At 42.0% G+C, this 14283-nt stretch overlaps 1 protein-coding gene across 1 annotated transcript in view; it reads right to left on the reverse strand.

Moving 5' to 3' along the window:
- Positions 1-14283, reverse strand: part of LOC110508701 (cadherin-18-like) — an 81875-nt gene that overhangs the window by 38031 nt on the left and 29561 nt on the right. Inside the window, exon 2 of the mRNA XM_021589429.2 lies at positions 4951-5476. Coding sequence (XP_021445104.2) covers positions 4951-5184 — 234 coding nt within the window. The 5' untranslated portion in view covers positions 5185-5476. The remainder of the gene's footprint in view (positions 1-4950; positions 5477-14283) is intronic.

Raw genomic sequence — 14283 nt, forward strand, 5'->3', positions numbered from 1 at the left:
GCCTACACGGAGCCCTGCCGATCCATCACGACTGGTCTGCTGACGTAATCGTCCAAGGGTGCTACAACAGACTCATCCGTCGCGACATCCCCCTGCTAGCCCCGGCCCGCTAGCTGTCTGAATCGCCGTGTCTCCAGCTCACCTAGCTTCCCACTGGTCCCTATGATCACTCGGCTACGTATGCCTCTCCCTAATGTCAATATGCCTTGTCTATTGCTGTTTTGGTTTGTGATTATTGTCTTATTTCACTGTAGAGCCTCCAGCCCTGGTTAATATGCCTTAGCTAGCCCTTTTGTTCCACCTCCCAGACATGTGGTGACCTCACCTAGATTAAATGATCACTAGAGACTAAACCTCTCTCATCATCACTCAATGCCTAGGTTTTCACATCCTACCATACCATTGTCTGTACAATATGCCTTGAATCTATTCCTTCATGCCCAGAAACCTGCTCCTTTTACTCTCTGTTCCGAATGCACTAGACGACCAGTTCTTATAGCCTTTAGTCGTACCCTTATCCTCCTCCTCCTCTGTTCCTCTGGGGATGTAGAGGCTAATCCAGACCTTGCAGTGCCTAGCTCCACTCCCATTCTCCAGGCTCTCTCATGTGTTGACTTCTGTAACTGTAAAAGCCTTGGTTTCATGCATGTTAACATCAGAAGCCTCCTCCCTAAGTTCTTTAGCACACCCTGCCAACCCGAATGTCCTAGCCATGTCTGAATCCTGGCTTAGGGAGGCCACCAAAAATCCTGAGATTTCCACCCAACTACAACATTTTTCATCAAGATAGAACTGCCAAAGGGGGCGGAGTTGAAATCTACTGCAGAAATAGCCTGCAGAGTTCTGTCACACTATCCAAGTCTGTGCCCAAACAATTCAAGCTTCTAATTCTAAAAATCCACCTTTCCAAAACAGGTCTCTCGCCGTTTCCACTTGTTATAGATCACCTTCTGCCCCCAGCTGTGCCCTGGATACCATATGTGAATTGATTGCCCCCCATCGATCTTCAGAGCTCGTACTTTTAGGTGACCTAAACTGGAACATGCTTAACACCCCGGCCGTCCTACAATCTAAGCTTGATGCCCTCAATCTCACACAAAATATCAATGAACCTACCAGGTACAACCCCAAATCCGTAAACACGGGCATCCTCATAGATATCATCCTGACCAACCGGCCCTCTAAATACACCTCTGCTGTCTTCAACCAGGATCTCAGAGATCTCTGCCTCATTACCTGCATCCGTAATGGGTCTGCGGTCAAATGACCACCCCTCATCACTGTCAAACGCTACCTAAAACACTTCAGCGAGCAGGCCTTTCTAATCGACCTGGCCCGGATATACTGGAAGGATATTGACCTCATTTAATCAGTATGGGATGCCTGGTTATTCTTTAAAATTGCTTTCCTCACCATCTTAAATAAGCATGCTCCATCCAAAAAGTGTAGAACCAGGAACAGATATAGCTCTTGGTTCACTTCAGACCTGACTGCCCTTTACCAGCACAAAAACATCCTGTGGCGTTCTGCATTAGCATCGAATAGCACCCGCGATATGCAACTTTTCAGGGAAGATTGGAACCAATATACACAGGCAGTTAGGAAAGCAAAGGCTAGCTTTTTTAAACGAAAACATGCATTGTGTAGCACAAACTACACAAAAGTTCTGGGACATTGTAAAGTCCATAGAGAATAAGAGCACCTCCTCCCAGCTGCTCACTGCACTGAGGCTAGGAAACACTGTCACCACCGATAAATCCCCGATAATTGAGAATTTCAAGAAGCATTTTTCTACGGCTGGCCATGCTTTCCACCTGGCTACCCCTACCCCGGTCAACAGCCATGCACCCCCCACAGCAACTTGCCCATGCCTCCCCCATTTCTCCTTCACCCAAATCCAGATAGCTGATGTTCTGAAAGAGTTGCAAAATCTGGACTCCTACAAATCAGCTGGGCTAGAGAATCTGGCACCTCTCTTTATAAAATTATCCGCCGCAATTGTTGCAACCCCTATTACTAGCATGTTCAACCTCTCTTTCGTATCGGCGGAGATCCCAAAGATTGGAAAGCTGCCGCGGTCATCCCCCTCTTTAAAGGGGGAGACACCTTAGACCCAAACTGTTATAGACGTATATTCATCCTGCCCTGCCTTTCTAAAATCTTCAAAAAATCTTCAAAAGCCAAGTTAATAAACAGATCACCGACTATTTCGAATCCCACCGTACCTTCTCCACTATGCAATCTGGTTTCCAAACTGGTCAGTGGTGCACCTCAGCCATGCTCAAGGTCCTAAACGATATCATAACAGCCATCGATAAAAGACAATACTGTGTAGCCGTATTCATCGACCTGGCCAAGGCTTTCGACTCTGTCAATCAACACATTCTTATTGGCAGACTCAACAGCCTTGGTATCTCAAATGACTGCCATGCATGGTTCACCAACTACTTCTCAGACAGAAATCAGTGTGTCAAACCGAAGGTCTTGATGTCCGGACCTCTGGCCGTCTCTATGGGGATGCCACAGGGTTCAATTCTCTGGCCGACTCTTTTCTCTGTATACATCAATGATGTCGCTCTTGCTACTGGTGATTCTCTGATCCACCTTTACCCAGGCGACACCATTCTGCATACTTCGTGCCCTTTTTCGGACACTGTGTTAACTAACTAACTTCAATGCCATACAACTCTCCTTCCGTGGCCTCCAACTGCTCTTAAATGCAAGTAAAACTAAATGCATGCACTTCAACCGATCACTGCCTGCACCTGCCCGCCTGTCCAGCATCACTACTCTGGACGGTTCTGGCTTATGTGGACAACTACAAATACATAGGTGTCTGGTTAGACTGTAAACTCTCCTTCTATACTCACATTAAGCATCTCCAATAAAAAATGTAATCTAGAATCGTCTTCCTATTTCGCAACAAAGCATCCTTCACTCATGCTGCCAAACATACCCTCATAAACTGACTATCCTAACGATCCTTGACCTCGGCGATGTCATTTACAAAATATCTTCCAACACTCTACTCAGCAAATTGGATGCAGTCTATCACAGTGCCATTCGTTTTGTCTCTAAAGCCCCACCACTGCGACCTGTATGCTCTCTTTGGCTGGCCCTCGCTTCATATTCATCACCAAACCCACTGGCTCCAGGTCATCTATAAGTCTTTGCTAGGTAAATCCCTGCCTTATCTCAGCTCACTGGTCACGATAGCAGCATCCACCCGTAGCACGCGCTCCAGCAGGTATATTTCACTGGTCAGCCCCAAAGCCAATTCCTCCTTTGGCTGCCTTTCCTTCCAGTTCTCTGCTGCCAATGACTGGCACGAATTGCAAAACTCATTGAAGCTGGAGACTCATATCTCCCTCACTAACTTTAAGCATCAGCTGTCAGAGCAGCTCACAGATCATTACACCTGTACATTGCCCATCTGTAAATTGCCCATACAACTACCTCATCCCCATATTTTTTATTTTTTTGGTCCTTCGCACCTACTTGCACATTCATCTTCTGCACATCTATCACTCAAGTGTTTAATTGCTAAATTGTAATTACTTCGCCACTACAGCCTATTTATTGCCTTACCTCCCTAATCTTAGCTCATTTGCACACACTGTATATAGATTTTTTCTATTGTGTTATTGACTGTACGTTTGTTTATACCATGTGTTGTTGTTTTTGTCGCACTGCTTTGCTTTATCTTGGCCAGGTCGCAGTTGTAAATGAGAACTTGTTCTTAACTGGCCTACCTGGTTAAATAAAGGTGAAATAAAAAATAAAAAAATGCACTTCAATCTTTTGTCTTGCATATTTACCCTCTGAATGGCACACATAAAAAATCCATGTGTCAATTGTCTCAAGGCTTAAAAATCCTTCGGTAACCTGTCTCTTTCTTTTCATCTACACTGATTGAAGTGGATTTAACAAGTGACCTCAATAAGGGATAATAGCTTTAACCTGGATTCACCTGGTCAGTCTATGTCATGGAAAGGACAGGTGTTCTTCATGTTTTGTATACTTAGCGTGCCGACAAGAATCAAGCTCATAAATGTAGGCCTATGTGCTGTTGAAAATGGCTACTTGATACTCTATTACCTGCTGTTTTCCTCATGGCCAAATCAATACCAAGAGAGGTGCCATCTTAGTGGAAGAAGAACACACAATTCAACTATCACAGCATCTTTGAGGAGAGTGAATCACGCACTCAACCCCGCCCCCCCCTCCCTCAGGGGATGTGTGTGTGTGTGTGAGCCATCTCTTACCAGCCTTTCACTTCCCACATCTCTCACAAGCCCCATTTTAACCCTCACCTTTGGTACATACTGTAGTGTCAATGTCATACAATGTCAGTTTCACAGTGGATTACAACTTGTGCATTTCAAGAAGCCTCTGCTACACAATATCAAAAGATCTGGCTCCTGTGGTAAGCTGTATCATAAGTCAGTTAGGTAACACTGCTTTCAGCTCATAATGTTGCCATGTTTAGATATTCAATAAGAACGAATTATCCTGACCATGACCATACAAACAATTGATCAAATGTATCCCCCAAAAATGTATTCTTCATTCAAATTCATACAGAAAATGATTCATTTAGATACCTTCTTCAGGTTGTATCGTCATGTAATAGGTTAACCAATTTGGGTTACTTATCATATAAAGTAGATATATATATATATATATATATTTGCTGAAAATAAGCTGAAAATCTTTTCCAAAAGAAAGAAAAGTGCTCTAAACCTTTGTAAACGTACGGCTCTAATAACCTGGTACAAAATTGCTCTCAAATGACTGTTACTGTGCACTCCCAGGCGCAGTGACAATCATCAACTTTGTATCATGCAAAAACACCTACAGACTGCAATATGTAGGCCTACTGTTTTCTTCTCAGCATGCAAATACCTCACATCAAAAGAACGCCATTAAAAGTGAACATGAATAGCGTACCTTTCCAACATGCTGTGCTTCCGGTCCAATATGTTCCTCTAAAACGAAGAACTGGTTCCATATCCAGCCCCTCTTGGGCCGGTGGTGCACGTCTCTCTCGCCGTCTGGGTGTTTGGTTTGGTTACTTTGTGCTCTGACGTTGGGCCTGAGCTGGGACGTCCCATAGCTCTTCTGGATAAAGCACAGGCAGATCAGCAAAGGGCAGAGGCAGGCTGTAGTAGCAGGAATTCTCATGGTAGAGAATGTATGCTTCTTTAAGTCCTCCACTGTACCTTAGGCACACAGTGTACCCAGAGGCCACAAAGACGTCTCAATAGTAAGACAGTACTAGGTGTAGATAAGACCAGTCCAGAGGTTTCTCTTAAATTCCATGGTTTGTTTCAGTCTGTCCATTAGGGAGTAGAACCAAGGTCCGTTTCCATGTCGGATGGAGGCGGAGGGGAGAGGCCGGTTGTTAATTTGCTAAGAGGATCCTCAGAAGATTTCACCAGTGGTCTTGTCTGAGCAGGTTGCCATGCTGTTTCCCCTTGAAAGATAAGAAGAAAGAACATTAAGGAAACACAGATAATGAGTCATGTTTTTCTTTCTGTGAAATCCCCCGATGCAATTTGATGGAACGGGTACTCTGAAATTACACGTTGACTCATTTTTAAAAGCACAATGTTCTTTCCTGATGAAAACTGTCATTTTGACTTGATTTCTGAGAGGCAATTTCCGCTGGGTGCATGAATTGAGTATTTCCGTCCGCTTCGGATGCAAACCAGAGTATTCAAAACTACATTGCTGAGTCTGAGCTCAAAAGGCTAAGCCGTCTCTGACATACCTCACAACTGAAAGACATTCAATTTAACATGGTTTTATGAAAGCAGGAGAGCCATAACTGTATCTCCATAGGCCAGAAGAGCATTTTGGGGACATTCTTTTGTGCGTTCTTTGTCAGAGTCTATCACAATGATAAGCTGCTTTTGATCATGTGATTCTCACAGTCTATTACACTGTTACAGAACGTGTGTCACTTGGTAAACACCCTCACACAAGCATAGCTGTGGTTCTATCTTCCAGTTTCTGTCAATATTGTACTTGAAACACTTGAATAATTCCGTTGTTTGGATATTCTATGAGAAAACAATAAAAAACCTTCAATCACTGTTTTTAAAAAGGATATTGCCATGGCATGTGAGAAGACATCTGCTACTCAGGAAAGCAGTGAAGGCTGGTGGTAGGAGCTATAGGAGGACAGGCTCATTGTAATGGCTGGAATGGAATAAATGTAATGGAATCAAACATGTGGTTTCATATGTTTAATGTGTTTGATACCGTTCCATTAATTCCATTACAGCCATTACAGCCTCCTATAAATCCTCCCACCAGCCTCCACTGCAGCAAAGCATTTAGTGTTTTCCTTTCCTTTTGACAAGACCAATATCTCAATATACAGTAAACATATTTGTCATACAAAAGAGCCGAAACTCTGAGTGATGTTTCAAATGTTTATTCAGCAAAGATGAACCAGCTGAATACATCCATTTTATACAGTGCAGTGTCCACTTTCACTCTTAGCTCTCGCCCTCTCCCTTCCACAAAGGTCCCAGACCTCCGGGAGGTATGTCAAATGTTATCTGTTCACAAAAAAAGGAGGAGAGAGTAGTGGCGTTGAGAGTGTCGAGCACAAAACTCTGAGTCACGTGCAAAAAAAACTTGGAGATAATTGGTTACAGTAATCAAATTCAACATATCACAACAGCTTGAGTGTAGAGTTTCAATAAACCGGTAGACCATACTTGGCTAAGCTTCCAGGTGACGAACTTAACCATTACATCAGTGTTGTTGACATGAGACCACAGATACAAGTAGCTTGTTAGAGGCTGGAGAATACAACAGGTCCTTCTCTCTCGACCTTGGAGGAAACCCTCCCTAACTTAGACTCAATGGATTCTTAACAAGATTGAATTCATTTCAGAAACCAACTGCAAGATGACCCCATATTCTACGATAACACCACCCTTGGCAGTAAAACTTAATATTACCTCTGAATAATGAAAAAAATCTGAACAAATATAATTAATTACCCACGCCAAATTAGAATTACAACCCTTGATAAATTCATAAGGAAATCATTTTTCATCCATAAAGGAATTCAAGGAATAATCAAATAGACTAGATAGAGGTTTCTCTCACACCTCTCATATGCTGTTGTGAGTAATGCACCCGCCCCTCCCTTTGCGATTTATTTATCGTTCAGGGGCAGCGCTCTGTCTCTCCGTCTTGCCTGTCCAAAGAGGAATTAAAACTATTGCTAAATTATCCAACCCAAATTTAGAATGACAGTCCCTTATCCCCGTGCACAACATCTCAATCTCCTTATATACATCTGGTATTCCCTGAGCGGGGGCTTTGCACAGCGCTTGTTTTAAATTGACACTCTGGTCTCCAGTCTACTGGGTCACGTCCCTGCTTCCCCCCTTCTGTCAAAACATTCAACCTCGTAGCCATTGACGAGAATGACTGAATAAAACTACGGATGTAGCCAAATACTGTAGACCCAGTTCTTAATTTAACTGTCACACAGCCGAAATTGATGAACCCCATGAAAGGGTGCTTTACGTTGAGTTTATCATTCGATTTAGCCCTAACAGACACTGGCAGAACATACATTTACAGAAAGGGAAGCATTTATCCTGCTAACGTTAGAATAAACCTGATTTATTTTACATTTCTAGCATTCTTTTTTCTCAGTATGGTCCCCATTTGTTCTTGTCTTATACTGTTGTGAGTGGTATCAGTATCTCAATGCATTTTTTAAAGTCTAGATTACTATACATTTTCCAGTGTGAGGAAGCCCACAATCAACCCAATACCCCAGATAAACTATTTTGGCAATCCCAAATCAATTAAGGGCACGGTTGAGCCCCTTCCCCCAACACTCATTCTTCTGGTATCTCTAACTTTTCTTCTTCTGATAGCTTTAAAGTTCATTTTCACAATGGCACACATGTAACTCATGCCTGTTGAAGTGGGTGGCCCTTGATGATGTCCCAACCAGTATCTGGGGGATAGTCAGATTTTCCCAACCAGACGAATCGCTCACCTTAGCCGCCACAACCATCCTTTAATGTCAATTCTGTCTCGCCCATTTTTTTATTAGTGCCCCAGCAGCATGAGAGAAGTTTAGAAGTGATCTCTCTCCATGTGCTCGGTCTCAGGACTCATGCCGCACTCCTGATAGAAAAGGCAGTTGATATATGACTGAATGCTGTACACAGGTTGCTGGCTCGGTCTCAGGTAGAAGTGTTGAGGGACAGGGCTGCAGTGGACGCCATTGCCACCATTACTTCAGCCGGTTATAAGGGGTGGGGCTCACACTGATTTCAGTCAAATTATCCCTTCCATGCATCAAGATACCATCCAGAGTCACAATCGCCATAACCTCGAGAGAAGAAAGACCAGAACAACAGTTAAGGGCATTTCTGATTCAAGAATTCATGACAGGCTATTCACTGTATGACTAATTATTACATTTTCCAACATTATTAATACAAAAGAGAATACTAAAACACTTTTGAAACTATTTTGCAGGTTGGCTTATACTTCCCTATCATATTTGGCGATCTCACCGGGGAGTTACAGGGTCAGGGATTTAGAGGGCTCACCCTTGGGGAGAAATCTCAACAGTACCCCAGACCCAATCTGGTGAGTTTTGTATTGAAGCAAATACAGTAAACAAAACAAACAAAACAACAGCAATACACTTCTTCATAATGAGCAGCATGTACATATTATATTTAAATTTCACCCAGTGTCTATGATCTTTTTAGTGAGGGTGATCAGGACTCCCTAGAATGTCAGAACAGAGGCCCACAACATTAAATTAGTTTGTTCTTTCCCTGGACTTCAGACTCATTGTTACAAACATACTCTGTACCAGGTATTATTTTCTACATTGTAGAATAATAGTGAAGACATCAAAACTATGAATGAACACATATGGAATCATCTAGTAACCAAAAAAGTGTTAAACAAATCAAAATCTATTTTATATTTGCCTTGATGACAGTTTTGCACACTATTGGCATTCTCTCAACCAGCTTCATGGCATGGAGTAGTCACCTGGAATGCATTTCAATTAATAGGTGTGCATTGTTAAAGTTGTTTTGTGGAATATCTTTCCTTCTTAATGCGTTTGAGCCAATCACTGTTTTAGTGAAGAGATAGGGGGGTATACAGAAGATAGCACTATTTGGTAAAATATCAAGTCCACATTATGGCAAGAACATCTCAAATAAGCGAAGAGAAATGACAGTCCATTATTACTTTAAGACATGAAGCTCGGTCAATCCGGAAAATGTCAAGAACTTTGAACATTTCTTCAAGTGCAGTTGCAAAGAAACATCAAGCGCTATGTTGAAACTGGCTCTCATGAGGACCGCCACAGGAAAGGAAGAGCCAGAGTTACCTCTGCTGCAGAGGATAAGTTACCAGCCTCAGAAATTGCAACCCAAATAAATTCTTCACAGAGTTCAAGTAACAGACACATCTCAACATCAACTGTTCAGTGGAGATTGCGTGAATCATACCTTCATGGTCGAATTGCTGCAAAGAAACCACTAGAAACAAGAGACATGCTTGGGCCAAGAAACACGAGCAATGGACATTAGACCGGTGAAAATCTGTCCTTTGGTCTGATAAGTAGGTGAACGGATGATCTCTGCATGTATGGTTCCCACCATGAAGCAGGGGAGGTGGTGTGATAGGGTGGGGGGTGCTTTTCTGGTGACGCTGTCAGGGATTTATTAAGAATTCAATGTACACTTAACCAGCATGGTTACCACAGCCATCCCATCTGGTTTGCTCTTAGTGGGACCATCATTTGTTTTTCAACAGGACAATGACCCAACACACCTCCAGGTTGAGTAAGGGCTATTTGATCAAGAAGAAGAGTGATGGTGCTGCATCAGATGACCTGGCCTCCACAATCACCCGACCTCAATCAAATTGAGATGGTTGGGATTATTTGGACAGCAGAGTGAAGGAAAAGCAGTCAAAAATTGCTCAGCATATGTGGGAACTCCTTCAAAACTGTTGAAAAAGCTTTCCAGGTTATGCTGGTTGAGAGAATGCCAAGAGTGTGCAAAGCTGTCATCATGGCAAAGGTTGCCTACTTTGAATAATCGAAAATCGAAAATAGTAAAAATAAAGAAAAACCCTGGAATGAGTAGGTGTGTCCAAACCTTTGACGTGGTACCATATGTGCAACCAAAATTCAGTCACAATATACTAGAGCATTGTATTTGTGTGTCCTTTAAGGTGCATCCTTTCTCACCCGTGAATAACCTACTAAAACCAAATAAAAAGACCACACACAACAAATCAGACATGGTATTAACACTACTAACAAATATTCATATTTGTAGATGGGTGTGTGGATGCAGTTGTGGGTGGGGGGATAAAACGTAGGGGCAATAAACAAACAAATGGCATTTCTTAATTTGGGAGCTCCCTTAACGGACGGATTCGGTTACCTTTACACTTGTAGAATTTCAATAACTGCTCTCACAAGGCAGCAGGCTTCAGGAAGTATTTCAAAGGGAGAGATACAGAATCATTGTTAAACTCTTGATAGGGGACACCCCATCCTCTCTTGGAAAAGAGACGAAACATTTTGTTAGTTTTCCCTATGCTAAATCTTAAATCAGTCCTAAAAATGTAAAATCAGTCCTAAAAATGCAGTATTAGGTACTACTCGGCCTATGTACAGTACATTCCTCCATTTTCCAATCGAGCTTATTGAATCTTGGCAGGAAGCCTTTATTAAACCCACTCTGTTTTGTTTCACAGCCCTTTTATTTGGATCTTCTTCATTTCAATTTTGGATAAAGTTTCATGTAATAGGAACATATTATTTTACATGAAATGACTGTCTTATTTAAATCACTGGTGTTACTCCAACTCTATCTAATTAGAGAAATAATAATAATAATTATTATTCAATTATTCAATTATTCATGCCTCTGTTCCAATTGTTCTACTGTCACTTATAGCATGTTTATGTTCACAACACAAAGGGCACATTTTATCTTTAACCCAAACACCAGATGTGCCGGGGTGGAGGAATAATGGTGAGCTTGGATTTAATATCAGTCCCTAAACTCAATCCCTCTGTTCACTGAGGAGCATATCAAACAATAGAACGCAGAAGATGTCAACACTCGTATTTATCATGTGACCTTGTATTGAGAACCTTAGCTTCAAATTGCTAAAATATTGTATCATTAGAGTGCTGGCTGAAAGCTACATACTATTATGGCAATACTCATTACAATACCATGAATCTTTCCATTTTACTTTCCATGTCCTTTCTACTCAGAATACACTTTCTTCATGTTACTTTCACTAGTCTACATGTCTGGTTCCTTCAACTCGGACTCTTCCACTCTTCCCAAAATGAAAGCTCTCTCTCAATCACTATCACCCAGGACATTTCTCTTCCACTCTAACACTTGTTTAACTATGTGAACAAAGATGTTTTAATCACAGGGAGGCAACTGTCCCCCCTTTAACCCTAAAGTTTTTACTGCATATATGCATTACCAGTCTCCGTTGGATATTCACCATTTGCGTCTCACTCATTAATGTCTATTATTTTGAGATGAATATGTTATGTAACCCAATTATAAAATACATCAGCCAGATACCAATGCTAACCAAATTCAAATGTATTGTATCGATTGAACTACTCTTTGCAGCTTTCTGCATCGTTTCCCATTTTGGTTTAAGTCTCTTTTAACTCTTGGGTGAAGTGGTGTGTTATTTTAATTGAGGACTGTTGTCTAACAACAACAACAAAACATCTCAAAAATCTACTTCTCAAAGGTTTAATGTATAGGTTGAATGAACTGAATAGTCACTACATCTACACTATGTCTCTCATTCCCATCATATTCGTAAATTGGAACCCACATTCTTTACTCCTTTTTCTAAAACTATTATACTTTCATTTCAAATTGTGGGTTATATTGTGCTGGTTTTATAGTGTATCCTTTGATAATACTTTGATTGTCGCTCACTAATGGTGTTTCTTGATTCATTAATTAATTTAGGAATATTTTGTATATGCACAATATATTTTCTCCTCCGGTTAGATACAATTCCCACTCCAGAACCATACGCTGTTAAGTACTAAACAAACAGGCTACTTCACCCACCTGTCCACAACGGCACATGCCAAAACCACCTCCTACATTTTTATGTAGGGATCTACACTGAGTGAACAAAATACCAGGAACACTTTCTCTTTCCATGACATAGACTGAACAGGTGATTCTAGGTAAAAGCTATGATCCCTTATTGATGTCACCTGTTAAATCCACTTCAATCAGTATAGATGAAAGGGAGGAGACAGGTTAAAGAAGGATTTTTAAGCCATGAGACACTTGAGACATGGATTGTGTGTGTGCCATTCAGAGGGAGAATGCGCAAGACTGAATATTTATGATGCCTCCACCAGTCTCACACACCTGTGATTTTCCTAAATGGCCATACTGAATTCGCTTACACATTTGAAACTTAACTCTTAGCAGATACTTTGATTCAGCAGTCTCAAGGCTCACAACGGGTTTATAGTGGAGTTATATTTGCATATTATATTGTGTATATACCTCACATGTACCTCAAGTATGTGTTATGATTATGTGTTTAGATGACTAAGATTAAAGGATGGTCATGAGAACGGAATTCAAGTGTATTAGTTAGTTACAAGGCCATATAGACATTAACAAATAATTATTCTCGGCATACAGCAGGGTCACCCTTCCCAGCAGTCAAATGACCTAGTGGCCCCATGGGTGGAATGTAATACATATTTTTCATAATTTCATAATTAATCAACATTATAAAAAAACAAAACGCTGAAAATCTTCTGTGATGTACACTGAGCAAAAATATAAATGCAACATATAAAGTGTTGGTCCCATGTTTCATAAGCTGAAATAACATATGTTCCATATGCATAAAAATGTATTTCTCTCAAATTTTGTGCACACATCTGTTTACATCCCTGTTAGTGATCATTTCTTCTTTGCCAATATAATCCATCCACCTGACAGGTGTGGAATATCAAAAAACTAATTAAACAGCATGATCATTACACAGGTGCACCTTGTGCCGGGGACAATAAAAGGCCACTCTAAAATGTGCAGTTGTCACACAACGCTACCACAGATGTCTCAAGTTTCGAGGTAGTGTGCAATTGGCAGGCTGACTGCAGGAATGTCCACAAGAGCTGTTGCCAGAGAATTTAGTGTTCCTTTCTCAACAATAACCTGTCTCCAACGTAAGACCTTTAAACAGGTCCACATTCACAAGGCCGCAGGGCCAGACGGATTACCAAGATGTGTACCCCGAGCATTCGCTGACCAACTAGCAAGTGTCTTCACGGACATTTTCAACCTCTCCCTGTCTGAGTCTGTAATGCCAACATGTTTCAAGCAGACCACCATAGTCCCTGTGCCCAAGAACACTAAGGTAACCTGCCTAACTGACTACCGACCCGTAGCACTCACGTCTGTAGCCATGAAGTGCTTTGAAAGGCTGGTCCTGGGTCACATCAACATGCCCTTTTTTTATACCGGGACAAAAGGAACACCTATGTGAGAATGCTTCATTGACTATAGCTTAGCATTCAACACCATAGTGCCCTTAAAGCTTATCACTAAGCTAAGGACCCTGGTACTAAACACCTGCCTATGCAACTGGATCCTGGACTTACTGACGGGCCACCCAAGAGTGGTAAGGGTATGTAACAACACATCCGCCACGCTGATCCTCAATACGGGGGCCCCTCAGGGATGTGTGCTCAGTCCCCTCCTGCACTCCCTGTTCACTCATGAATGCACGGCCAGGCATGACCAACACCATCATTAAGTTTGCCGATGACACAACAGTGGTAGGCCTGATCACCGACAACGATGAGACAGCCTATAGGAGGAAGGACAACAACCTCAACATGATCAAGACAAAGGAGATGATTGTGGACTACAGGAAAAGGAGGACTGAGCACGCCCCCATTCTCAGAGAGAGCCTTGCGGCCTCCGACCGCAAGGCACTACAGAGGGTAGTGCGTACGGCTCAGTACATCACTGGGTCCAAGCTTCCTGTCTTCAAGGTCCTCTATACCAAGCAGTGTCAGAAGAAGGCCCCAAAAAATTCAGCTATCCTAGTCATAGACTTTTCTCTCTGCTACCGCACAGCAAGCGGTACCGGAGCGCCAAGTCTACAGTAGGTCCAAGTAGGCTTCTAAACAGCTTCTACCCACAAGCCATAAGTCTTCTGAACATG

This window comes from Oncorhynchus mykiss, chromosome 28, assembly GCF_013265735.2.
Source record: "Oncorhynchus mykiss isolate Arlee chromosome 28, USDA_OmykA_1.1, whole genome shotgun sequence".
NCBI lineage: Eukaryota > Metazoa > Chordata > Actinopteri > Salmoniformes > Salmonidae > Oncorhynchus > Oncorhynchus mykiss.